We start from the raw sequence: 26,966 nt of genomic DNA, 5'->3' as shown, positions 1-26,966 counted from the left end.
ACAAAGTAGAAGAGAATGGCACCATGCTGGTCCTGGATACTTTGCTGGTGAGAAAGGAAGACGGCACAGTAAAACTGCTGATTTACAGAAAGAAAACACACACAGATCAATACTTAAACTTCAACTCTCACCGCCCCCTCCACCAGAAGTAAGGAGTAATCAGAATACTGATGGACAGATGCAAGGCAGTAGTTACAGAAGAAACAGACAGATAGACTGCAGGAGATAGAACACATCAAACAAGCCCTCGCCCAATGTGGCTATCCAGACTGGACAATCGGGAAAGTTGAGCATCAGACAAACAGACCAAAACAGAAGAAAGACGCAAGGAAACAAGAGGAGAAATCTAAAGGAAGAGTTACCCTATACCCCTTCTAAAAGGAGTCAGAACCACTGGAGAGAATCTTCAAGAAGCACAACATAGCCACAGCAGACAAACCTAAAACTACCCTAAGAAGCCTACTTTTACAACCCAAAGACAAACTTGAAGACTCTGTGTGAAAACAGACCGTGTATACAAAATACCTTGCATGAGTTGCAACAAGGTATACATAAGGGAGACAGGGAGTACATTCGGATGCAGACTAGAAGAACACAGGAAGGAGGCAGACAACGTCAACGTGCGAAGGTACACAAGAGCAAGAAAGAAAGACGCAGAGAAGCAAGATAACAAATCAGCAGTCACAGATCATATGACAAGAAATAACTTTGTAATAGACTGGGGCGGGGCCAAGGTGATAGACCGAGAGTACAGTAGATGTATTTGTTGGATTAAGGAGTCTGTGTGGATCAGAAAATTCACTACAGTCATGAACCGTGATGAGGGAGGGTATAGACTCAGTCACATTTGGGACTACATTCTGAACAACTGACAATTGTTTATCCTTGTTGCTTAACAATATTCAAGTATGTGACAACACTTTACATTTGGAACCGCATCATCTCAGCATTGTTGCTTTAACAGTATCTATTAAATTAATCTAACAATACTTTACATTTCGAACCGCATCATCTCACCATTGTTGCTTAACAGTATCTATTAAATCAATCTAACAATACTTTACATTTCGAATCGCCACATCTCACCATTGTTGCTTAACAGTCACTGATCTATTAAGTTATCAATACTTTACGTTTGGGACTGCATTGTTAGCAGTAACACCTAGCCTCAGTGCACTGTGAACTAGTCAGTATTGCCCTGATGAAGATGACAGACAGTCGTCGAAACGTCGGCTCTTGTAAGATACTTGGTTGTGAATATATAATTCTTGTTTTGTCTTCTGCCGCCTACCTATTGTTTACACCATGAACTTAAAACCACCGTGAACACCCCCATTCTCTCCCTACCATGAAATCAAATCCCTGTTAACTTAAATGCATTTACAGAAACCTTCTCCCTGATGGCTAATCCCATAACCAATACAAATTTGGTGCCAAAAGGCTGATCAGCAGGGAGAAGGTAAAGATGCAAACTATAGTCAATCAAAATGCTATGTGATCAATACAGCGCATGACCTCTTCAGCTATGTCTAAAACGTTGGTCTCTTTAATGACTGTTCCCTTGGCAGCAGAATTGGCTTAACCATTCCAGCCTGTGTCTGAGAGCTTAACATGGATGAAATGTGACCCTGTCCCCAGTAGCAGACACATTTTAGGCATACTTGCTGATATCCGTGTTTATTTGTTACAAATTGAAGAATGTTGGTGGTTTCCATACCTGTGGTGTAGTGAACATGTACAAATATACATGTGGGTGGTCTGTACTGTACTACATGTAAATCCTGTTACACCAAAGGAATGTTTCTGTTTACGTTACAAACACTTTGGTATGAATGATCTAGATATTTGTATTTGACTGTTAACAAGACTGTTACAAATTTGTTAGAATATCTATTTTTATCACAATTATTTTCCTTCTACACAGTTATTTCCTTCTTATACATAATGTCAGTTATTTTGCCTCTGAAGCCTTTGCAATGCATGCATATGTAGACTAAGTCTTTAAACAGTGTCTTCTATTTGGGAAGTCTGATGCACTATTAATAGTAGTAGTAGACTGGTTTATTTTTTCATCATCTGACAGACATGCCTCATGGCAGCCGTTGTAAGGCTGAATTGCGAGGCTAAATACAGCATACATGTACATGTAGGTCATTACGTGTTACAATTCAGGCAACGATTAAAAGTTTTAAGACAATAAGTATCAGTTAAAACAAATAAATTATTGATAAGACTATTCAAAATATTGCACAATCATTCACTTAGGGTTTGACTCGGGACAAACAGAGCTAGGAATATATCATTACAATGTTTTCTAGAGTTCGTTTAAAAGTCTGATGATGGCTGATTTTGGTGTAACGGTTTGTGCCAGAGGGTTGTCCATACCGGCTCGCGTTCCGAAGGTTTTTGCCATGTTGCTGACCGCGGTTGGGGGGAAGCAAGGAGCGAAAACGTGAGGACTGTTCTATTTTAGCAGCAAAATTGGGGCATAACTGTTGTTTTCTAGTTGACAGTCTTTGAAGGTTAAGCTGATTCAGGGTAGCAGTGTACAACTGTATGAGTTGTAGGTCCGTCCTAGTATAATCTTGCAGGCCCGTTTCTGCACACGTTCCAGGGCGGCAGACTGTTTCTGTGTGAGCGCTGCGCTCCAGCAGTTGGTGGCATACTCTAGTATGGGTCTAATGTATCTGCAGTAAATGGTGACAAGATCAAGTGCAGGTATCCCGGATCGACGCAGCCTACTGATGAGAAAGAGTCACTTGCTGCCTTTAGATACCATCTCGTCCACCTGGTTGTCCCACCGCAAGTCAGACCTTATGTGTAAACCTAACAACCTGGCCTGTGTGACGATGGTGAGAGGTACTCCTCCAAGGGTGAGTGCCGGTACCTGCGGGGGTTGATGCATAAAACAGAAATGCATTGCCTTGCATTTCTTGGGATTGAGCATCATGTGGTTGTTTGCTGACCAGATCTCAAGGTTGTCGAGGTCTGCCTGGAGGTTCAACGTTGTTGCTGATGTTCTCATCTCCCCAAGGTTGACGTCATCAACATACTTCCAGTGTGAGTTTGTGGTTGCAGGTTTAAAGTCATTTATCATTACCAGGAACACAAGCGGTCCTATCAGGGTTCCTTGGGCCACCCCACATGTAAGGAACTCCCAGTCCGACAGTGCGCCCTGATAACGGACACGCTGTTTACGACAGGACATAAAGCTGCAGAGCCAAGGGATAAGCAATGGTCTTGCTCCCATGCTGATGAGTTTACTGATGGCGGTGTTGTGGCATACCGGTACCCGGTCAAAAGCTTTGGAAAAGTCAGTAAGGATGAGGGTGCCCACTGACGCTTTTTGCTTGGCCCTAGCGAGACAGTGGATGTAGTATATCTGATGAGCATGCATATGCAATGAATGTCCTTTTCTTGTAGATTTATTACAGAATGCCACCTCCCCAATGGCAGCGCTAAATGAATTTTTCGATTTCCTTTTGATATCTATTACCGTAAAATCCTATTTATGTACGGCCCCCTCCTAACGTACGCACCCCCAATTTGGAGACGATTGCGGGCCTGACTCAGTGAGTTGAAACGTTCAGGGGAAAAACCCTCCTAACGTACGCACCCCTTCGACAGCATTTCGGTAGATAGTTAAGAAGTTGACTTGATCATCCTTCCGATGATGTTTACCGACTTAAAAAGGTTACTGAGAAGGCATCACTTTTCCCTTCAGCATTGTCTGTGAAAACTGTGAATGGAATCGATACTCCAATAACAATGGGGCATTTTACTACAATACTACAAAGGATCAATATTTTGGGTGGAGTATTCGACGCCCTACTGGCATTTCAAAATCTACACCCTCGGATGCCAACAAGCTCCTTGGGAGGCGGGGCTCTGATATATCCCCACAAACTGGCCCGCCCATCCTTGAACTGTTACTTCATGTGAACAACACCAACTTCTTCTGTTTACACCTTGAGTAGGTCAGAAAATAAGTTTAGCGGCATGTTCCCGAAAATCTTTAACTGCACGTGGTCGCTGCAAGATTCGGGAACCTTCTTTCAAAATCGGCAACGCCGCAGAAAAAGTACTGAATCGTTATAGCAATGCTACCCATTATCTTTAGAATAAGAAAAATTATAAAGTCATACATGCTTTACATATATGTTCTCTTTATTCAAGAAACCTCTTTGACGAAATAAGTTAAGATTTTGTACCATCAAATGTCGAGGAAAATCACACCACACGCAGATTACAGTAGACTATCCCAATGAACTGTGTGACCTCGCAGGCGCCATCTTGTCTTGTTCGGCGCGGCCAAACAGGCCGATTTTTCGTGATTTTCTGCAGCTTATCATTAAAAATGGATGTCGCCACACCCTTGAAAATGACGCGGTCATCTTCGGCAACATTTTGGTCGCCTACGGTCCGAATTGGGGGTGGTCGCGGTCACAGAAGACAAGTCGCCGTCTTGGACACATCGCTTAAAAAAATTGGGACCGACCAAAAGTGGTTGTCTGAGCCGATGGTCGCCTTGTCGACGTGGTCTTTAGACCAAGTTTGACTGTTATTTTATATTCTTTATTACTGATTGATTGTGTGGGAGCATTCCACACTTCATTTCAAGATGTACTCTCATGCTGATTGTGATTTTTCCGCAAAGAACCCTGCCTTACGGGGGCACCCTTTGGCGTCAGCCTGGAGCACCTGCTTGCGACTTAGATAGGAATTTTGCGGTAGGCGTCGCTGCAGGTGAAAATCTCTTGAAAATTATTTTACTGAACAGCACTGGTCATTTTACCCTAGCATTGTTCTGTTCACCTCAAGAATGAATGAATGTCCTGAACTTAAACACAGTTAACATGTGGAATGTCTTCCTTTCTGTTGGACAGAATGCCATGAGAGTTATAGGCTTCACAGAAACAGAGATCCAGCAGGTGTTTGAGGTGGTGACAGCTGTACTGAAACTAGGCAATGCTGATTTTGAGTCCTACATCTCCTTCAATGGCACAGAGGCCTGCAGTCTAACCGATGAACACTGTGAGTCCAATAACAATCATAGTTTTATTGCAATAAATTTAAACGAATCAAGATGTGAGACCAAATCTGACGAAAACTGGAAAAATTCACATCAACCGTGCATACCCTAATTCTTCTGTGACGGGTCCACGGTAGTGTGTGGTGAAAAAGTGACGAACTTAGGGTTTCGAGGGTCTAGGTTTCAGTTCACATTGCTGGTAATTTGCTGCAAAATGACTTTAAACACTGGTTTTGTGTAAGCAGAGTTACAATGCCTTGCGATGTGGATTATTGTGGGAATTACAGTTACTAAGATTTGCTCTATAATTAGCAACGTTATACCAAAGGTTTGTCTCTTAAATTTCTGACAACATCAGTCACTTCTGTTGGACATTTTCTGGAGATGTCTTTTTGTATCATTTTTGACATGAAAATATTTTTTCCTCTCAAATTTGCTGATAGTGGGGAGGTTTAAGAAAACAGAAATGAGTTTTTATTGTACAAATGTAGCTGTAGGAAGTCTTTCCTTTGCATACACAGCCATTTTGCTTGAGTATTATTAAATAGAAGAGACTGTCGCTACACTTGAGGACGTGCAAGTGAGACCCAAAATAAACGGGTATACCCCTTGATGTTTACATGTACATGTATGTCTGTTTTACAGCCATTGAAGAAGTTTGTAAGATGATCCAATGTGACCACGAGCAGCTGAAGCAGGCACTGACTAACCGTACCATGGACATCTGTATCACTGGTCTGTCAGAGAGGGTGGTGTCTACTCTCAGCTCAGGACAGGTCAGCTAACAATAGTCTGGACCTTATCCATTTTTGCATATGATGTGTCCACCAGAGTTATGTTGAGACTTTACCCTTGTTTCAATAGAATAGACAGTACAGCTGTAGTTGCATGGTAGGTGGGTTTCTAGGCAGTCCATTATTTCAGTGTATTGAGCAATATTTGAATATGTTCATGACATTATTTTCAAAAGGGTACTGTTATGATTATGTGGGGATGCAGGATCTGATTGACGCGGTTATGATGAACATGATTCCACTCCCCCCAGGCTGTGTATGCCAGAGATGCTGTGTGTAAGGCCATGTACTCCCGACTCTTCTCATGGCTGGTAGGCAGGATAAATGACAGCATCAAGGTACTGTTATTACTAGTGGACGTTCTTATATTCAGATTGCAATCATACGTGTAATGATTATGATATGTGACCGACAGATTAAGAGAAGTACAGTACATGTATGGGATACAATTGATTATTGTAAATTTATTTTCTGAGAGATCACTCGCTTTTTGTTGTTGACAGATTTTTTACATGTATCTGGGATCTTATGAGTTTTAGTTTTAATTTCACTGAGATTTTATTATTTTTGATACGTGCCATGTATTTTGCTGCTTTCCTTTTTTCAGAAGCCTGGCCTGATCAGTAATATGTTACGGTAGCTGTGCCTGGAAGAAGAACCAGGATATGTTAGAGTCCTTAAGATTGGAACATGCGTTCACCTTATGTTATTGTTTCATCTCGCGCAAAAGCTGTACCTGAACCTTTATCTACCTTGCCTTAGCCCTTAGCACAAACTTTATATCTACTGCTACTTTTATTACCTTTGTCAAGAAGTTAAGTTTTCTGTGCTGTTTGTGTGTTTGTTGTTGGGTGGGTTTGTTTGTTTGTTTGTGCATGGACAGCATACACATGTAACTCGAGAAGTTATGGATGGATGGATGAATGGATGGATCCATATGTTTGGTACGTGAGTAGGTGTAAGCAGAACAAAGGACACATTCTCAAAAAGTGGTTTCATACCTACCACATAGTGTTATTACAAATACATAATTAATACATGACAGTTAGGGTTTGGCAAGAATACCATGTACCAGAAAATTTTGATGTGATTGACATAGACTGCATAGCAAGCCTGTCTGTAGTGATTCAGTTTGAAAAACTTTTTTTCAGGTTCGCACAAGAGGAAAGAAAAAGGTCATGGGAGTTTTGGACATCTATGGGTTTGAAGTCTTTGAGGTATGTTTGAAAATTGAGTGGCAATCAATGTACAATCATGACTTTTTCTAACTCACATTTAAAAAATTGGAACATGTAAAGAATATCCTAGATATTATTATGTTGGTCTGAATTTTTGAATGGCAAAATGTAATAAGCATGCAGGCTAAATGAATGGGTGAAAATTGAGATGATAGAATATACATAGGATAGATGCATGTAGGTTTTCCACAAGCCAGTGTGATTTCCAACTTCATCAATATTGAAAGGCTCATAGAAGCAAATTTCTGAAAATTAAGGATGTAACGGGGGGTGCCCAAACATATGGCGTTTTTTACGCGCTCGAACTCACGGCGCTCCAATGCTGCTTGCCAGAGAATGGTCAGGTTTTAATGAATGAATTTTGAACACATTCATCTAAAGAACATACATGGACAAGAAATGTATTCATACTGTTCATGGGCCCTTCACACTCCGCGTTACAAGCGGCAAACGCTGTGAGACGTTTTCACGAATGTACCTTCTGATTTAGTGCAACGCCAGATAGTGTGCTTAACTTATTACGCTTTGGTAATTTTGCTCTCTTCGGAAGTTGGTGATGAAGTTAGGGAAATGTAAATAAGGCTTGAAGTCTGCTATATTCTAGCTTTCTTTTGACCGGAAAATTTTGACTGTGTGCACTTCTAACGTCATGTGAGAAGGGCTATATCTAGCGCATCCCAGCTCATGTTTTTGCGGGAAATAGGCTACTACGCACTTTGCGCGCAGCCCGACGTACGTCTTGCATGCGACACGACTTACAAAATCATTACGAAAAAACGACACCGCTTACATCAACAATACTACGTCTACTTATTGGGAAATATCTTTGCCATCTCTGTATTCAGTTTCCTTTTCATAGACGGTACCAATCACATGTTAGAGCGTTACAAAGCTGTGCGTTGAATCGCTGTCCGCCACCATCGCGGCCCAAAAAAATGGCGGGAAAACAAAATCACCAGACGGCAGCGATGTTTATGTTGTTTTCTTTGGTCGGTTTTCTTCTCAACAAACACTTAAAGACCCAATTGTTTTGTGTTTTATGAAGTTATATTTCTTATGTGTATGATACTTGTATATCTGCTTGGCACAGGTCGTATATTTAGGTGCCGGGCCGTCTAGCTACGCAGTGACCCTCTACTCAGCGTTGCCATCATTATTGTCAAAATACTATTCTCGACAAAACAAGAAATGAATATGTACACATATGTTTTGAATGCAAATAACAATTATGTGCATGAACTTGGTGCAGTTACCTTCCTTATGAGCATAGTCAGTGGACACAAACACGGCGTACTTATGCATAATAAGATCACTTAAAAATCCGTCACATGTTAGGGCGCGTCATAAGTTAGGGCAACCCCCGTTATAGCTGTATTTCTTGAATAATTGACAATGTAAGTATGAAGTTGATAGGAAAATGTACGGTTATTGCTTTTCTTTCTAGCTGCATGTTGTAAGAAGACCTAACTACATGTAGCTAGGCTTTCTTTATCTTTCTGTAGCTGCAAAATGTGTTTCCAGTATTTATACCGGTAGTCACTGTGTGTGTCTATTTTTGGATGTTTGATATAAAAACTTTCAATCTTTTTTTAGTAAGGCTTTTATACTTAACTTGCACTTTTCTTTCTCTTTATTCTGCTGGGTATTTGTTGATGCCATCAACAGAAGGTATCGTTTTGCTGTTTTAGTGTGATGCACTTCAATTTCACCAATTATATTATTAGTAAAGTAGACATAGATGTAGATGAAAGTGGACAATGAGAATGCACGGCATCCATTTTGCATGGGCTCCAATTTTTTTTAATTCAGAAGAAAGAAATCAAATATAATGCTCACAAAGTTGCTCACATTGAATTGTAATGTTTTTTAATCTATTGATATTCATTATTGATAAAACTAATAGTCCTATTTTCAATTGGTTAAAGTAATGATTCTCTCTTTACACGTATATGGCATGATCTCTTATACATATAATTCTTTTACAGTATGAAATTTTTAGCCGTGCTTGCATGTATGTTGATGACTGTTAAAGGTTGTTTAAAAAAATTTCCCCATTCAAGAATGGACTGTTCCAGCAGTACCTCATGTAGAGTGACCAGTCCAAAATTACCATGGCCTGATATACTAATATCACTCTGGACAGTCCAAAATGCAATTTTCCCAATTTCATCCCTTTCAAGAATGGACTCTCTCAGAATGCACTTTTTTGGTCTAAACTGGCAAAAAAATCCTAAAATAAATCATTCTGAAGTGGCGTATATTAAAATTGCACATGAAGATGGTACATCTGCTTTTAGCTCATTTGTTTACGTTCTGTAAAAAGCTTGAGTTAAAATGTTACATGTCCAACTTAGTCCTTGCAAACCCCACTGCATGAAGATCACGTTTTTTTTGTTTAGAAAGTTCATGTTGCATGCTTTTGACTTGTACAAACTTACATAATTACAATGGGCTCCTATGGGTAAATGTCCAATGCACAGCTACATCAAATTTCAGGTCCTTTGTTTCAATACCATGGCACCAAAGGCCAAAATGTACATTTTTGACCTGAAAAAAAAAAAAACCTCAATAAAATCATTCTTAAGACCTATATCTAAGACATGAAAAAAATTAAACTGCTGGGGGTATGTACTCACTCTACCTGCATACCAAATTTGGCCCAGCTCATTTGGCCCAGGAACGACTGAGATTAATCGCTTTAAAAATTTGATAGGAGACTGTTCCAGCGGTACCCTCATGTAGAACGACCAGTCCAAAATTACCATGGTCTGAATACCTAATATCACTCCAGTCCAAAATACAATTTTCCCGATTTCATCCCTTTCAAGAATGGACTCTCTCAGAATGCACTTTCTTGGTCCTTTTTTCTATGTCCTCACTCTACCTTCATACCAAATTTGGCCCAGCTCATTTGGCCCAGGAACGACTGAGATTAATAGATTTAAAAATTTGATAGGAGAAGGAAAATAATAAAGAAACATGTCAGACTAAAAGCTATATTTTGCCCATACTGTAGTATGGGCAAAATATGAAAAGCACTTTTCACTGATAAGGCCATGCCAATTTATTTTGTTGCATCTCGGAATAGCCTCTCCTGTTTTTCCCAATTTGAAAAAAAAAAAAAATTGGGTCACTTTTCCCAATTTTACTATTTGTTCAGTTGTAAAACTCAATAGCCACCATAGTAGATTATAGAGGCCTGCGCACATCTAAAAAGTGTGGTCATATTGGTCATAAGTTATAATTTTTCATTTATTAAAACTATTTCTCAATATCAATCCATATACATGGCAAAAGGTAATTTTGTTACTGAAATTCAAAGAAAGGGGTGCATTGCATTAAATGAGCCATGCAAAGCTGAAATTTGAATAATCCTCTTATTCTTCATGTTAAGTAAACCCTTATCTGTACCCCGGACTATTTGCACAAAAAAATTGTTTAAATTTTTTTTTCGCCCTGTCGCTCCAATTCTTTTGTGAAAAAATCCGAGAAGCAACAAATTGAATTGGTGTAGCCTAATGATGGATAATTTGCACTTTCAACTATGCAAAAGGTGCTGTCAAGGCTGGCAACCCACAGGACAACAAGTTAACCACCACAAAACAAGTTGTCCAGTAATTGGCAAAACAGCAATGAAATAAATGTATACCTTACGTTGTAAGCATCAATGACTCGAGGGCAAGTACAATGTTAATTTACTGGAAAACGAGGGGGACGAATGTGTGCATTGCCTGCAAAATAATGAAGACCAATTCAAACCATAGTATTTTCTCTGTAGGTTACAGTTCTAACGTTTTGTCATAATGAATGTTTTGATAAAATCTGACAAGGGATATTTTTTCTTCACACTTTCTAGGACAACAATTTTGAACAGTTTGTCATCAACTATTGCAATGAGAAGCTCCAGCAGATATTCATTGAGCTAACACTGAAAGAGGAGCAGGATGAGTATGTACAGGAGGTAAGTTTGCTGGACAATCAAGGTCTTGATATGTAATGATTAGAATTTATATCATCACTAAATGCATATCTGCGGTAGTTCCTTCATTCAGACCCTTGAAGTGCCTAGTGGCACATAGGGTAGCAAGTTTCATTTGTATTTCGGTAGCATGGTATAATTTTCTGGGAGGGGTTGCTAGCTAGCACTTCACTTTCAAAGTGCTTGAGGCACCTCCTTGAACATGAGACCCCAATTGTACATCCCTTCGGAAAGATGGGTGCAGCCCAAGATGTCCTGGCCCAGGATTGAACCGTGGTCTCCCAGTTAGCAACTATATAATTGGAACATGGAGATCAACTATGAGAGCTACCTGTTGAGCTATTGTGACATTCCTATCTGCTGTGAACACTTATTATGAAATTGATTTTACATCATTCTGTATAGTTTTTTTTTACTTGTCTGCCTGTCTGTGTGTGTGTGTGTGTGTGTGTTAGTGTATTTTTCATGATTTGTTCAATGTCTGCTAAATCATTCAAAACCTAACCAACACTTGGCATTAAAGGGATTTGTGATTTTAAGAATTGATGTTGGTATCCTAGTAATATGCTATGATTGCAATGAACATTATTTTGCTTACAATGTATGGATTGATCTTATCCAACAGATAGTAAAACCTAATTTTACTTTTTAATTGATAATTAATAATCAAAAATGCAAAGATAGCAGCACTGAGGGTGTATTGAAAGGAGTGAAGTCTGCCATCACTAATTGTCTTGTTACGTTTTGTTTCTCTCAGGGTATTGAGTGGTCACACATTGATTACTTCAACAACTCTGTCATCTGCCAACTAATAGAAAAGGTACATGTAAAATTATGTAACTCTATCTGACACAGGCCTGTCTCCAGCTTTAATTTTGTCCCTTCCCAACGTTTGGGAGCCAATTAAAAAAAAAGATTCATTGTTAAATCTGTCATAGTCATGAAGTTCAGATTGGACAGGTTAATTTTTTTCTTAACAATATATCTAGTAGTAGTATCTATCAATCTATCAATAAATCAATCCATGAATAAATATCCTTTTTTTTCTTTTAACAAGCAGATTTAGGTCCCGGGATGGAAGGATAGGTCCTGGAGACAGCCCTGATTTGACATCACTGTTACATGTAGTATCAAACTTAAGGCTTTTAAACTGCATTAAAGATTATATTTTTTAGAAAATAGACTTTTCACTAAGTACACTTCTCACCCACTTGAAAAATGGCAATAATCCATCACTGTTGAAGTGATTGTAGATGTAGACTTAATGGGCTGTTCACCAGCAGATGTAGAGGAGGCAAAGAGTCAAGCATGTATGGTTGTACCTATCCAGAAAAACACAGGCATCCTTGCCATCCTGGATGAGGAGTGCCTTATTGGTGGGAATGCCTCGGACCACAGCTTCTTGAACAAACTGAACGAAGTGTGCATCAGGCACGAGCACTACGAGAGCAGGAAGAAGAAGAGCTGTCGATCCGACAAAACCCTCCCTTATGACTGCTTCAGACTAAGGCACTATGCAGGAAGTGTGAGTTGGCATTTACATGAGTATGCATAATTTTTCAATGACAGAATATTTAGTACTCACATTAACATGTATGTTCATGGATGTAACAAAATGAGATATTACGTGTTACAGATTGGAGTAAAGTTGACAGTATCAATATGTACAAATGACATTTTGTAAGATCACTGAAAAAAGAAGAAGACCCCCCCCCAAAAAAAAACATTCACCACACCTCCCATTCAGGCAATTATTACTCAGTATAAGCGGCTTAAAGCCATTCAACAGTTTTCCAGTATGACCCGAAACACACTGGCAAAATTTTCTGGACGTACGTCGCCGTCTAGAAAATTTTCCCAGTGTGTATCTGATGTTTAAAGCAAAATGCCCTAAATGCCTTTATTCAGTTTTTGTCTGCCAATGTTTTTATATCCAATGTTTATGTTTATGTTTGTTTCATGAATGACAGAAATAATATAAAAACTGTACTTTTGATAATTGTCAACAAACCGGTGCATCTACTGTACAATGGAAGTACAGGGATGAGTTGGATGTCTGTGCCGTAGAGTGTTTTGCTTTTCAAGCTGAAACTTGAATAATCATAATTATTCTGACAGTGTATGTTTTTGCCAAATTTTTATTTCAATTATTTTGCCCTGTTGCTCCACATTTTTTCTGAGAAAAATCAGAGAACCAACAAATTAAATTGATATGGCCTAACATTGATCAGAAATAGTTATTGAACAACTTTCATGTACAGTACAATAGTTATTCAAGCAACCGGTCAGATGTTGCTATTGGTCAGACATTTCGGATAGCATCCATCTTCCGTCAGTTATGTTTTGAGCGATCTATTTTCCAGCTTGTGTTTTTGCCCCATACTTCTCCAGGTAACGTACAATGTCCAGGGCTTCCTTGATAAGAACAACGACCTTCTGTTCCGCGGCTTGTCTCAGACGATGTTCAGTTGTGACCATCAGCTGGTCAAGAAGCTCTTCCCAGACGGTGAGAAAATGTGTTACCTTGTTTCTCACGTTCTTAAGGGCCGTATAGCAATCTTAATATACTGTACAAACGAGAATAGTAATGAGGCAAGGTTCGATTCGTGCAAAAAATAGAAAAACACAAAACTAGTGCAGTTGATTGACAAGATATATAGTGAAAACACTTTCGAATCGTAACAAGAGTCCATGGGACACAAACCTCTGTGAAGTGATATGGTGTTTATCGTGTAGGCTAAGGTGTTTGATAGTCTCTTTACCGGGAATAAAAGCTTCTTTAAACCTGTTTCCATTCATGTCCACGGCAGGTAGTTATTTATCGTAACACCAGGCAAAAACAGATCTGCTTTTGTATCAAGTTGTAACCAAACATCAACATAAAATACTATAATGTTCACTTACCAGTCCCCGCAAAAATAACCTCAGCTTCTTTGACTATATCTCTATTTTCTGCCAATGAGAGTTTGTTGAATTTTGAGCCAGGATCGGGGCGCACTGTAAACAATTTTCGCACATTCTTCCAACTTTCGACGTCTTATTTGGTGGTATGAATCAAGTCACTGGAATAAAACCAAACTCAGTACAATGTCATAGAAAGATACAGCTGCTTGTAGAAGTAAATTCCATCCTCCAAAAGTGTGCGAAATCCAACAAATGGGCATAAAAAAGAAATGGTCTGTGACAGTTAACGGTCAAATCGAAACTACCGCTCAGATTTGCGCATGCGCAGAAGCTGAAAACTTGCTTTTCACACGTGGGAGATGATGACAGGCAGAAGCGTCGGGTGAATTATTATTTTATAGCCCCGTCAGACGTTTCTGATGTTTCTGGTTACGTATACAAAGTGTCTGGGCCTTTCCTGACAGGCCAGTTGGACTGGGACAGGCTCAGACGCACTAAGACGCTGTTAGACAGCGTCAAAACATTTTATGACGATTTCTTTTTCACAGAGGTTGTTTTAATGGATTGTATCACACTACTGAGTTATTCTTTAATTCTGCATTACCTGAAAATACTGCTACGGTGCCCAAAATTGCCATGCCTCATTGGGACCTCAATAACTGCTAGCATGTCAAATTTCAAACAAATTCATCAAAAGGCTCTTGAGTTATAATACCCCCGTTAGAGGTCACTGACCTCCTTCATGTAGCTGATAAAGCTGTAACAATAAGTCTGATTTCTACATCCAGGTAACCCAAGAAGACAGACCAAGAAAAGACCCCCAACAGCAGGAACACAGTTTAAGAACTCGGTCGCAGAACTGATGAAAAACCTTCTGGCTAAGAACCCCAACTACATCAGGTGTATCAAGGTATCATCTGTCAATCACCTCATCATGACTTGTGATTGTCTTCACCAATCAAAATGTGTCTCAGCTCGGGATGACCTACAATGCTTCTTCTTGATAAATTTTATGACAAGGATTATGTTAGTCCAGTGTGTATTTTTTTAACCTTAGGCAAGTATTCATACTATTGTACATTTGGCTCCAGTTCTCACCTTGATCACTTCCCTGCCAAATAGTTGGGCACCATCCCATTGGAACGTTTGGCCCTCACATGTACCTGTGCAGGTCATAGATAACTTTGGATATTGAATATATGTTAAAAGTAGTGGTGTGCAAGTGATCAGAGGAGTGATGAGCTAGAATTATAGTATAGATAACAGGCTATATTATTTTTATTTGTTTTTTTTTTTTTTAAATTCTTAAACAGGATGACAGTGAGGAAAGTTGTGTGAAGTGCCTTTCCCAAGGACACTAAATGTAGCTTAACCACTCGGCCACTCAATGCCACAGGGTATCAACGGAAAGCATTTTACATGCAGTTCTACTCTATGGAAACCTTACTGAATAATATAATAATAGTGATCTGTTGGTAATGATGACCCTTTGAAGTTGGGTTGTATTGTTTATGAAATCATATTAAGGTATTTGCTTATTCTTTAATGTTTATGTGTTTCTCCAGCCCAATGATGTGAAGAGCCCAAACCTGTTTGATGACTCGGTGGTCAGACATCAAGTCAGATATCTGGGGTAGGTGTTGTCGGCTCATCAACTCTGAAGTTAAGTTGTTCTTTCAACTGTTTCAAAAATTTGAAACAAAAAATTGACACTTGCCAATGGGAAAATGAATTTTTTGGAAGTTGATGATGACTTGATGAATGGTATTTTTGGGGTTTTAGTTTGATGGAGAACATGAGAGTGCGGCGTGCAGGGTACGCTTACCGGCAGCCTTACGATCAGTGTTTGCAGCGCTACAAGATGCTGTGCCCAAACACGTGGCCCAACTGGCTTGGACACCCCAGGGAAGGACTACAAGCGCTCCTGACACACCTCCGTGTTAAACCCACAGAGTATGCCAAAGGGAGGACAAAACTCTTCATCCGCAACCCAAGAACCGTAAGGGGATTGCAATTCTAGCACACATTAGTGAACAGATGATGGTTTTGTTGTAATTTCAGTAGTCATGATGATATACATGTATGTAACACAAGGTTACCAGTTAGCAGTCGATTTGTAAAAAATCTCGTCTAATAGAACTCTAGAAGTACAGCTATACTTTCAGAAGAAGTCTTAGTCTTTTTCAAAGTTCTGTCTGGTATCAACACTTACTTGAGATGTTTTTACCGTTGCTCAAACTCACAGCACTCCATTTTTATTTATACAACACGGGGTATTCCGTATCACTCGAGGTACCAGCCCGACCGCGGGGCAATCTGAACCGCGGGAGGGCTGGGACCGAGGGTGATGCGGAATACACCGTGTTGTTTTTTATTTATGTCATACTCACCCGAGAAAACACACATTTCAATGCGGAATGCGCCGGAAGTTGATCATGAGGGAGTTTTGTGGCCTCGAACAAAAAACTAACAACATTGATTCCAACCTCCGAATCCGATAGTTGACTTTTTGACGGCGGCGCAACCGGCGCGCTCAAAATGCATTCTAGATATTCTATGGAAGCCCGTGTGATACAACTAAGAACCCTGTGTGATATGGAAAATTATCACACGGTCAGGAACACCTGTATCAAACGTTTTCGCGGCCCAGGTATGACAAAAAAACATTTACAGCACTCCATCCTTATCCTATCAGTCAACCAATCAGGTTTTGCACAGTTGTCCTTTAACCAATCCCATGTACTTGACAGTCATTCTGAACCCTATCCCTTGCCTCCTGCAGTTGTTTGACCTTGAGGAGAGAAGAAGAGACAAGATGGAGGACCTGGCCATCATCATCCAGAAGGTGTTCCGAGGCTGGCGTCAGTGGAAGCTGTATCAGGCCATGAGAGCCAGTCAGATCCTCATCTCTGCACAGTTCCGAGGCTACAGGGTTGGTGCTTCACTTAGATCTCTGCATCAGATTTGTTAGATACATGTATTGCCCTACATCATTACTTCACACACAGGGGAGTGAAATGTAACTAGAAAGGCCGTCATATGCTCCTGAGCAAATACAGCATGTTTCGCCGATACTCTTCCCCATGCAAAAAATAGACTGTCCCAAAATAACATCTGGACAAATCAAAATATTGACTAGAAAGGCAACATTTGTGAGAGCAAATACAACATATTTTATCCATCTCCCTCCCCATGCAAAAATTGACTGTTCCAAAATCACCCGTCAAAAAAATTCTCTCTACAAATTCTGCGAGACGCCAAGAGTCTTCTTACCGCAAAGGCTTGTGATATTTTTCGCAGAGACTGTGAAAATTTCTGCGGACACCTCCTGCGGGTTCTCGCAGACTTTCACTTTTCGTTGCGTGCTATTCCGAAGTCATGAATTGAAGTACTTGACCTATATGAAAATTAGGAGACCCGATATAACGTTGACTTCTGCCTGAAATTGTGAAAACAATGCGTAATAGCAAAGCCAGGGTACATCGAACATGTTAACAGAAGCACATGATGGGACCTTAATTCATATAAGAAAATTACATGTATATTCCAACTATAGTTGAAATTGTGACGGCTTTTATTTGTCTGTAACTTATAATCTGTAACATCGTTACGTAGAATGGACTTGATCCGTGTAACTCAAACTGGAGGTTTGCCCTTATATGACGGCATGTTGGAAGTTTTGCAGGGAGATCTTCAAACAACTTCAATGATAACATTTTTTGACTGACCTGACACCAACCCTCCTGTGTTGTTGAAATAAATAAACCAGGCAAAAGTTGTTTTTTGTAAATTTCTAGCTAACGGACTTAGTTACCACTTGCACTGAATGTTCAATCCTCCCTCCAGTTGTGCTGACAGACGGTCGGAAGACCCAAAAAAGTGTGCGTAGAAAGGCCGTCATCTGCTCATGAGCAATTGCAAATACAGCATATTTCACTCTCTCCTCATGCAATAATGGACGTTTTGTAATGATCTAAGCTACATTTGTTTGAACGTGTTGTTCATTGCAACATGACCTCAGGTAACCTGAATAGAATACATGTTCTTTGGCCAGCAGCCGAACTGTTGATAGAACGTTGATTCTTTGGACAACAGTAAATTGTACGCGCGGAACCTTAGATAGAACTTGGAACGGGGATAGCACTTTTGGCTCGTTTTTTGTCTGAAAATAGGTGCAAAAGTCCCCAAAATGAGGCATTTTGAAGTGATGTACACTGGAAATGTGATTGAAGTCGTATACGGGCATGTTCAAGGCACCATTGTACCGAATGTCAGGTCATGTGCTTGTAATACCAGGGCACAGGAGCCCAAAATGTAGCCTAAAACGCCCCAAAAAGCCTCCATAGATTCAAATGATTTTAAGGCCTGGTTCAAAAAAATGGTAAAAAACCCTGAGGGTATTTATTAGCCATCTTTGCTCACTCGGTGGTTTTATTCGGTGGTTATAGCACATGGCCGGTGATACGCGCCGTTTTGAGTATCAAGACATGGTCAGGGGAAAAAATCAATAGTGCAGTCAAAATAGGTCAGTTCAAGCATATAAAGGTGTCTCCGTTATCCTGACAAGTTGACTAATCTCCTACAGTGCATCAGAGGAATCAGACATTTGTGAAAAACGAGATTTTTCGAGTCAAAGTTGACCAATTTTCCACCGGGTTTTCTATGGTTTCGCCATAGTTTTCAACCCCAAATACGCACCAAATGGGGGTTTCGCGGCACCCGGTTACGGGATTGCTGTCTTATCCGATATATGCAAATATAACTACTTAAAAAGCTGCACATTTATTGAGCAACATTCTCACAAGGGGGCAGCTATTTATATACGGAGAGTGCTGCAGAATGGAGGAATAAGCTGGAGACAGAGGGAGAAAGCTGCAGAATGGAGGAAAGACCTGTAGATTTCCGGAGAATCATGGAGAAAAAATGGAGAAAGCTGGAGACAGACGGAGAACGCTGCAAAATGAAGAAAAAGCTCTCTCCGCCTGTCTCCAGCTTCCTCCATGCGTCTCTATCATTCTCTAGCTCTGCGATTCTCCCAAAATCTACAGGTTTTTCCTTCACTCCTACCTTCTCCATGGTACCGATCTATCATTCTCCAGTATTCTCCCCAAAACTACAGGTTTATCCTTCATTCTTCAGCTTTCTCCATGGTTCTCTATCATGCATCCTCCTGTGAATACGCAGTACCGGTCTGGCAACCTGGTATAACGCTGTCCCAGAGATTTCAACTGGAGAGGATACAACGTAGAGCAGTCAGAACTATCCTAGGGACCCACTATACAAACTACTCGGATGCTTGCATCACACTGGGTCTCACGACGTTGCAGCAAAGACGCGACTACCTCTGTGAATCTTTCGCCAGAAAGCTACTTCATTCTACCAACTTCTGCGACTGGCTCCCGCCAACCCGACAAGAAATCAGCGGGAGGAATACGCGCAATAGTCAACAGTTGAACACTATTAAAACCAGAACAGCACGCTATAGAAATAGCCCGATACCATACATGGTATCATTACTAAATAAGAGACCCGTAACAACTACATGCTGTCAATAACAACGAAAAGTACCAGTACCTGTGTGTTATTTTTGTTTTATCCTACTGCATAGATTAAGCACTGATGCGGTTTCTGTAATGTGATTGTATTGTGTCTGAAACATGTCCTGTTTATACATCTATATTGTTAATACCCGGATATGTTACCGTATTGTAAAAAAAAATATTTTCAATACACCTATCTTAATGTTCTGAAAACCTTGTATATAAGTTAAGGTAATTGTGAATAATTTTATGGGGCTAACAATGAATAATGTAGTCCCAGTTCAATTCAGTGCACACGTCGCGTGCACTGCGAATCTGTGACACTTTTTAATGATATGAAAAAATATGAAATAAACCAATCATCATCATCATTCTCCCAAATTCTACAGCTTTGTCCGTCATATATCTACAGCACTCTCCGTATATCTACAGCTGCCCCCTTGTGAGAATGTTGCTCAATTAATGTGAAGACATTTGCAGCTTTTTAAGTAGTTATATTTGTATATATCGGATAAGACAGAGGTCCCGTAACCCTATAACGGGTGCCGCGAAACCCCCATAAGGTGCGTATTTAAGGTTGAAACAATGGCGAAACCAGCGAAAAATAGGTCAAGTTTGACTCGAAAAATCTTGTTTCTCACAAAAGTCTGATTCCTCTGAAGCACTGTAAGAGATTGGTGAACTTGTCACGGTATCAGAGTCACATTTGTATGCTTGATCTGACCTATTCATCCACCCAAGATGGCGGACGAGAGCAGTCACGCAACGCGAGCTCTCCGTACCTGATGCCAGTTAGAAGGTCATAACGCTACATGAAGTGAGCCATTAGGTGTTTTACTTCTTATTCTATAAACACATAGCAAGTTCTGCTTATAGTCGAGATATTTTAAAGATTCATAGGAGTTTTTTATTGGAAAATGGATGGCGACGCCAAGACTCCGAAACGCAGCAAGACCCCGACTACCAAAGCCTGGAACGTCAACCTGAGCCACCTTCCCCCGGACGAGTCCCTGTACTCCGATTACGAAGACCAGGGAAAATCTCGGCTTTGTAGCGTCAAACTGAGATCCAACCAACTCGAGTTTTGAAAGAACCAAGCAAACAACCGTCGAATGGAAAAGCTCGGCTGGAACTACATTGTGTATTGATCCAGACCGCCCCCACAGCAACAAGGAAGTCAGGTAAAAGTCTATTATCTGTTCACTTCTATCACAAGAAATGAGGGTTGTTGGTTCAGGGTCAATGTAAGAAGTGGTGGATGGAGATGTTGTACCCTGAACTTGTAAATATCATAAACGCTCAGGTGGACATGCAGACGAGATCGACCATCAAAGGTAGCGCACAACGAGACGCCATAAACAGTTTCCCGTTTGAACCGATTTCACCCAAACAAGCTTTACCGATGTCTGCGAAACACCAACTGTACCGAAGTGTACTAACCCTAGAAACCTACAAGATCTAGAGGCACCCATAAGTGATGAAATCGAAGAAAAGGTACAGGTTGTGTTTGAAAATGGCGCCAAACATAACAACGACACTGCAATTAAAGATGGCGACAACAGCAAGGTGAAAACAAAGCCAGCAGACAGTAATAACGCGGCTTTTGATGAACTACAAAAACAGTTTGTTGGTTTTGTTCAGAACTTTAATTCACTCAAGGATGATCTGATATCAAAGGACAAGGAGAGAGATGAAGCCCACGCGCAGACACTGAAGCACCTAACAGCACAGCTAGAGTCCAAACAGAAATCCCTAGAGGATCACTTAAGAAAGACAATCTCCAAACTGAACAATGACTTATCCAAGGCTCAACGGGACATCGTACTACAGAGGGAAAGACAGGCAGAAGAGGCAGCAATTGCAAGAGGTCTGTGGGAGGAAAGGGTTTGTGGTATGTCTTCTAAAGTAGATTCATTGTCGGCCTCAAATGCTGATCTTCAAGACATCATCAAAAGACAGGACTCGTGATAAACGTTCTGACGGAGAGATCAAAGGAAGCGGAATACATGCTGGGATCTCTCCACTGCAACACGACAACAGCTAAGACAGCCGTGCTACCAACAGTGCCTCCTCAGCATAACAACAGAACCCCTGCCAACTCACACGACGCTCGTCTCTACACCACGACAACAATGAAGACAACCCTGCCACCAACAGTGCCTCCTCAGCATGACAAAAGAGCCGCCGCCAACTCACACGACGCTACCAACTCGCACGACGATACAACTTCACAAGACAATGAAGTGACAACTGCGAATCAGCAAAACAATGAATCAACTACGGCCCGCTACAGAAAGGCATCCTTTGAAAAACATCACACAAACACGCGACCAGCTGTTGGGCCAAACAACACACATAACAATGATGTATAAGTAAGGATCTTTGCAGATTCTCTGTTCCGGGATGTTGACACAGATCGCGCCTTTCAAGGAAAGTCTGCTAAGCTACACAGGAACACCACCATAACTGCTGCCACTGGGAATATCATTCAGGAACATATCAGATCCGACAACTGAAACAGTGATTCTCCACGTCGGGTCAAATGACCTCAACAATACCAAATATCACCAAGACTCTGTTTGTGGAACTGTCCCGGGAGCTACTTGAAGCAACCAGACGCTCCTTCCCGAATGCGCAGGTAGCAGTATCTCAGGTGCTACAGAGGGGGCCTAACCAAACCTCAGTGTTGAACAAAAACATCAGAGACTATAACCAGGAGATACTAAACGTTTCGAAAACATCGGACTTCACCTACATTAAGCACAAGAAGCTATCACAGGCCAGAAATCTCTATCTACACGACCAGATACACCTCGACCCCAGAAGTGGAACTAAACACCTGGTCGCGGATGTTAAGCGCACACTGGCAGCCCCATCCAGACCAGGTACAGGACCACACCTACAACAGACCCCCATGGCTAGCCCACAGCATCGTGACTACACCCTCAACCGCCATGTTCCACAAAGGTTTCAACCTGACCTTCCGAGACGTGATAACTTCGGCCCGGCCCGGGGATGGAATCAACCGACTTTCTCCAGAGTCAACAATCCAGCGCCGACCCGAGGGGAAACGAACGCCGGAAACAAAGCGGGAGGCGCTCTACAAATCACGAAGCCGACAACACTTCCAACGCCAGCGCTGCACATCGGAACTCTCAAACAGTTCAAGAAAAACATTCGCAAAGCTTGGAACATTCTGACTTCATGAAGATTGTATGAAGCTTGTTTGTACTATGAACCCATCTACATCATCGAGGTAAAACACATTTTCTTTTCTTAGAGGGGTGATGATTGTTGCTATTCAATCTTCATCTTATATGATATAATCACCTTGTTAGAATATGATTTAAAAAGATTTGATTTTGGAACTTGCTGTATCATGACATGTCCCTGCGGTTTGCTCCATGTAGCTTAAAAAACCTTCTAAAATTATCTTGGAGATGGCCAAAAAGTCCGCTTTAATATTTTCAACTTGGAATATTCAAGGAAGTTGTTGTCGAAAATTCAACGATACTGACTTTCTTTCCCACGTTGCCAAAAGTGACGTGATTTGTGTTCAAGAGACTTGGTTAGATAGTTTTGCAGATTTTAATTTAGTAGGTTGTAGTGTTTTTATTTGTAATAGAATTAGGAACAAAAGGGCGAAGCGTAATTCGGGCGGAGTTGCGGTTATTTTTAAAAGTTCATATAAAAAGGGCATTATAAAACTTGACAGTAGTTCACCTGACACTATCTGGTGTAAGTTTGACAAAGAATTTTTTGGCCTTGTAAACGATTTGTATCTTTGTAATGTTTATATTCCCCCTGAATCCTTCCCAAAATCTTCTCAAATTGACCCCTATGATACATTATACAGCGATATTTGTAAATTTTCAAATTTAGGAGATATAGTTATTCTTGGTGACTCAAATGCAAGAACAGGGGCATTCACAGAAACCTACTTCAAAACCGATTTTCCCGATGTATCTACAGCAGATGTGGTCGATGATTTTAAGACTAGAAATAGCAGAGATGTTAAAGTGAATAATTATGGCAGACGTTTACTTGAATTATGTTCTTCTGCAGACTTAACTATTTTGAATGGAAGGATCGCTGGAGATTTAATGGGGGATTATACGTGTTACCATTATAATGGATCTAGTGTTGTAGATTATTGCATCACCCAACGGTCAATGCTTTCTAATGTTCAATATGTTAATGTTAGTCCATTATCACACTTTTCTGATCATTGTCATATTTCATTCTCTTTGGAAACCAAACACGGCCCTCTCATCACCGAGGAGAGTCCAGCTCAACCAGAACCTATAGCATTTATTTGGGACAAAAATTCAAATGAATTATTTTCGGCCAATATAATTATAAATGGCACTGACACAAACTCCAAATTAAATGACTTCTGCCAAGAGACCTTCTGCTCAGTGGAAAGTGCTGTCTCTCGCTTTACAGAAATTATACTTGATGCTTCGAAGAAGTCCCTAAAAGTAAGACGTAGAAAACAGGTTAAGAAAACTACACAAATTAAAAAGAATAAAGTTTGGTTTGATCAATGTTGCTGTTCATTACGCCAACGACTGAAAAGACTATCTTTAGAATTGAAAAAAGAACCATGGGTTCAAGAAACTAGAATTAGATATTTTTCAACACTAAAAGATTATAAAAAACTAATTAAACAATCTAAACGAAAACACAAGGCGGAATTATTGTCCAAATTAGAGCATATGAATGAAAATAATCCTAAAGAATTTTGGTCATCGTTAAATTTTTTGAAAAACGAAGTTAATGGGAAAACAAACAAAAATACTACAGACCCCAATATCACAAACACAGAATGGACAGATCACTTCAAAGGATTGAATAATCTAACAAAACACAGAAATTTTAACACAGATTTCGAAACCACAATTACAGAACGGTTATAACATTTCGATAAAAAATCCCATAATTTGCTAGATTTTCCTTTTTCTAAAAAAGAAGTTTTAGATGGCATAAAACAATTAAAACCCGATAAAGCATGTGGTATGGATTCTATTTCTAACAACATGCTAAAACATGGATCAAATTCAATGCAGCTATGTCTGTCATTAGTTACCCTTTTCAATACTATCCTTACCGAAGGCACATTTCCGTCTAATTGGAACACCAGCATTCTAACTCCAATCTACAAATCAGGTGATAAGTCCAACGTTGATAATTATAGAGGAATCGCTCTCTCCAGTTGTTTGTCGAAATTGTTTACACGTCTCATGAATACTAGGCTACAAAACTTTGTAGAAAACAATAATCTGCTAGCCGACACACAGTTCGGCTTTAGATTTCGCGATTTACGCGATTTAGTATGAACGGGGTTGTAAGAGAGCATGCCTCAAGACCCCCAAGATTCATTGCCTCTTAACGAACTAACAAGGAGCTAATCCATCATTTGTGGCATTGTGCAGCGCAATCGGTGGGGTGTTTCCCGTACAACCGAGATCCCGGGTTCGAAACCACCGATATGCCCCAATGTTGTGCCCTTAGGAAAGACTTCATTCAGGTATAAATGAGTACATGTACCTAGCTTCAGTTAGGGACGTCCCTCGGAAAGGACGTTAAATGAAGGTCGATTGTTTGAGGAGAGCCACACCTCGGGCACGTTAAAGAACCCACCACACTTATCAAATAGAGTAGGGGTCCTTCACGGTGTAAGTGGTTTTAAATCTACAGTTCAATGGCTGCACATGGGGCAATTGTTGTATTGAAGTCACTTTGGCACAGAATGGCAGTCTCTCCAGACCCTTACGATCTAGCCTCACCAATTGTGCGCGCCGCAGCGGGCTTTAATAGAGTACGAACAACAAAAATTCCATAGCCCATGGTTTAAATTCCGAGACTTCTGTAAAATTCTGGCTCCAGTTCCCCGGAATTCTGGGGAATTCTGGCTCAGACTCCCGGAATTCCCCGGAATTCTGGCTTCGATTCCTGGAATTCCGGGGAATTCTGGCTCAGATTGCCGGAATTCCCCAGAATTCTCCAGAATTTGGCTAATCCCCAGGGGGTCATCAATGGCTGCTACGTATTCTTAACCTCATTTTTACCTAACATATGTGATATCAAGCCATTTGGGTTAAAGATGACTGAAATGTGGGAGGTACCGTAAAATCCCTATTTACGTACACACTTTTTAAACTTTTCAAGTCGCAAGCAGGTGCTCCAGGCCGACACCAAAGTTGGGGTGCGTACGTTAGGAGGGGTTCTTCCTGAGAAAAATCGCATATCAGCTTGAGAGTACGGTACATCTTCATGCAAATGAAGTGTGGAATGCTACCACACAATCAATCAGTAATAAAGAATAAATAATACATATATTTGAATTGTTTGACATTTTCTACCCAGAAACATTTTCTCAGTAACCCTTTCAGTCGGTAAACATCATCGGAAGGATGATCATGTCAACCTCTAACTATCCACCAAAATGCTGGAGAGGGGGTGCGTATGTTAGGAGGGTTTTTCCCCTGAACGTTTCAACTCACTGAGTCAGGCCCGCAATCGTCCCCAAATCGGGGGTGCGTACGTTAGGAGGGGTGCGTACGTAAATAGGAATTTTACGGTAAGTCCCAAATTAAACTGGAAGTCCCAAATTAAAGTGGAGGCTGTTAGAAAAAGAAAGGTAAATTGTTTGTCTGTTTTGTTGACATGAAAAAAGCATTTGACAGTGTATGGCGTGATGGATTATTCTATAAACTGTTAAATTATGGCATAGATGGAAACTTTTTTAATGTATTGAAAACTATGCACTTGGATGTCAATTATGCAGTTAGAGTAGAGAACGGTTTATCAGATTCTTTTGTTTCAACATGTGGTGTAAGACAAGGCTGTAACATTAGCCCATTGTTATTCAACCTATTTATCAATGATTTGCCGCAATGTTTTGATCGTGACAAATGTGATGCCGCTGTTTTAAAGGCCCTGTCACACTTGTGCGTATAACATGAGCGTGTGAGTTGCGTGTTAACATTTTTGTCATACGCCGGCGTGCGCCCAATACGCACCTAACGCGTTTCTCAATCGTTTTGTGATAGTTTTAGGCACGCAGGCACACGCAAGGCACGGCCCAGTACGCCTGATATTTTTGAAACTACCCAAAACTTTCGTGCGAACGCTGGGACGCAGCTCAGACGTTATAAGAACGCAGTTCACACGTCCTACATCGGTCGAGTAAGGTACGAGCGCGCTTTGTGGTTGCGCTCCAATCGCCGTAATACGCTTCTCTTGCGGCACGATCTCTGCGCAGCGACCACATCGCGCACTTGCAGCGCAGATACAACGCATGATGGTCGACCGTATAGCGAGTAAGAATATACGTCACGAATTAGTGTCGTTCGTCCTGCGATCGGGCAGCGTATTGCACGTACCAGTAGCGTCTGACAAACGCACAGATAGCTAACGGATATCGTTCACATAGCGTGCTCGACGAACATCCGGGGCATATTCCAGATTTGGTCT

The 26,966-nt window shown here is 40.7% G+C and overlaps 1 protein-coding gene across 6 annotated transcripts in view; it reads left to right on the top strand.

Annotated features, from left to right (window-relative positions):
* The window catches only part of LOC136446542 (unconventional myosin-Ia-like), a 113,850-nt gene that overhangs the window by 48,028 nt on the left and 38,856 nt on the right, over window positions 1–26,966 (top strand). For all 6 annotated transcript variants that reach the window (XM_066444948.1, XM_066444945.1, XM_066444943.1 and 3 more), the window contains 12 exons: window positions 4,887–5,034; window positions 5,678–5,808; window positions 6,078–6,164; window positions 6,978–7,043; window positions 10,921–11,025; window positions 11,801–11,863; window positions 12,374–12,568; window positions 13,435–13,549; window positions 14,736–14,857; window positions 15,513–15,580; window positions 15,730–15,946; window positions 16,730–16,879. In XM_066444948.1, the coding sequence (XP_066301045.1) occupies window positions 4,887–5,034; window positions 5,678–5,808; window positions 6,078–6,164; window positions 6,978–7,043; window positions 10,921–11,025; window positions 11,801–11,863; window positions 12,374–12,568; window positions 13,435–13,549; window positions 14,736–14,857; window positions 15,513–15,580; window positions 15,730–15,946; window positions 16,730–16,879 (1,467 nt within the window). The remainder of the gene's footprint in view (window positions 1–4,886; window positions 5,035–5,677; window positions 5,809–6,077; window positions 6,165–6,977; window positions 7,044–10,920; window positions 11,026–11,800; window positions 11,864–12,373; window positions 12,569–13,434; window positions 13,550–14,735; window positions 14,858–15,512; window positions 15,581–15,729; window positions 15,947–16,729; window positions 16,880–26,966) is intronic.

This window comes from Branchiostoma lanceolatum, chromosome 12 (genome assembly GCF_035083965.1).
Source record: "Branchiostoma lanceolatum isolate klBraLanc5 chromosome 12, klBraLanc5.hap2, whole genome shotgun sequence".
In the NCBI taxonomy this organism is placed as follows: domain Eukaryota; kingdom Metazoa; phylum Chordata; class Leptocardii; order Amphioxiformes; family Branchiostomatidae; genus Branchiostoma; species Branchiostoma lanceolatum.
The sequence above is the reverse complement of the archived record's forward strand: the minus strand, read 5'-3'. Positions and strand labels throughout refer to the sequence as shown.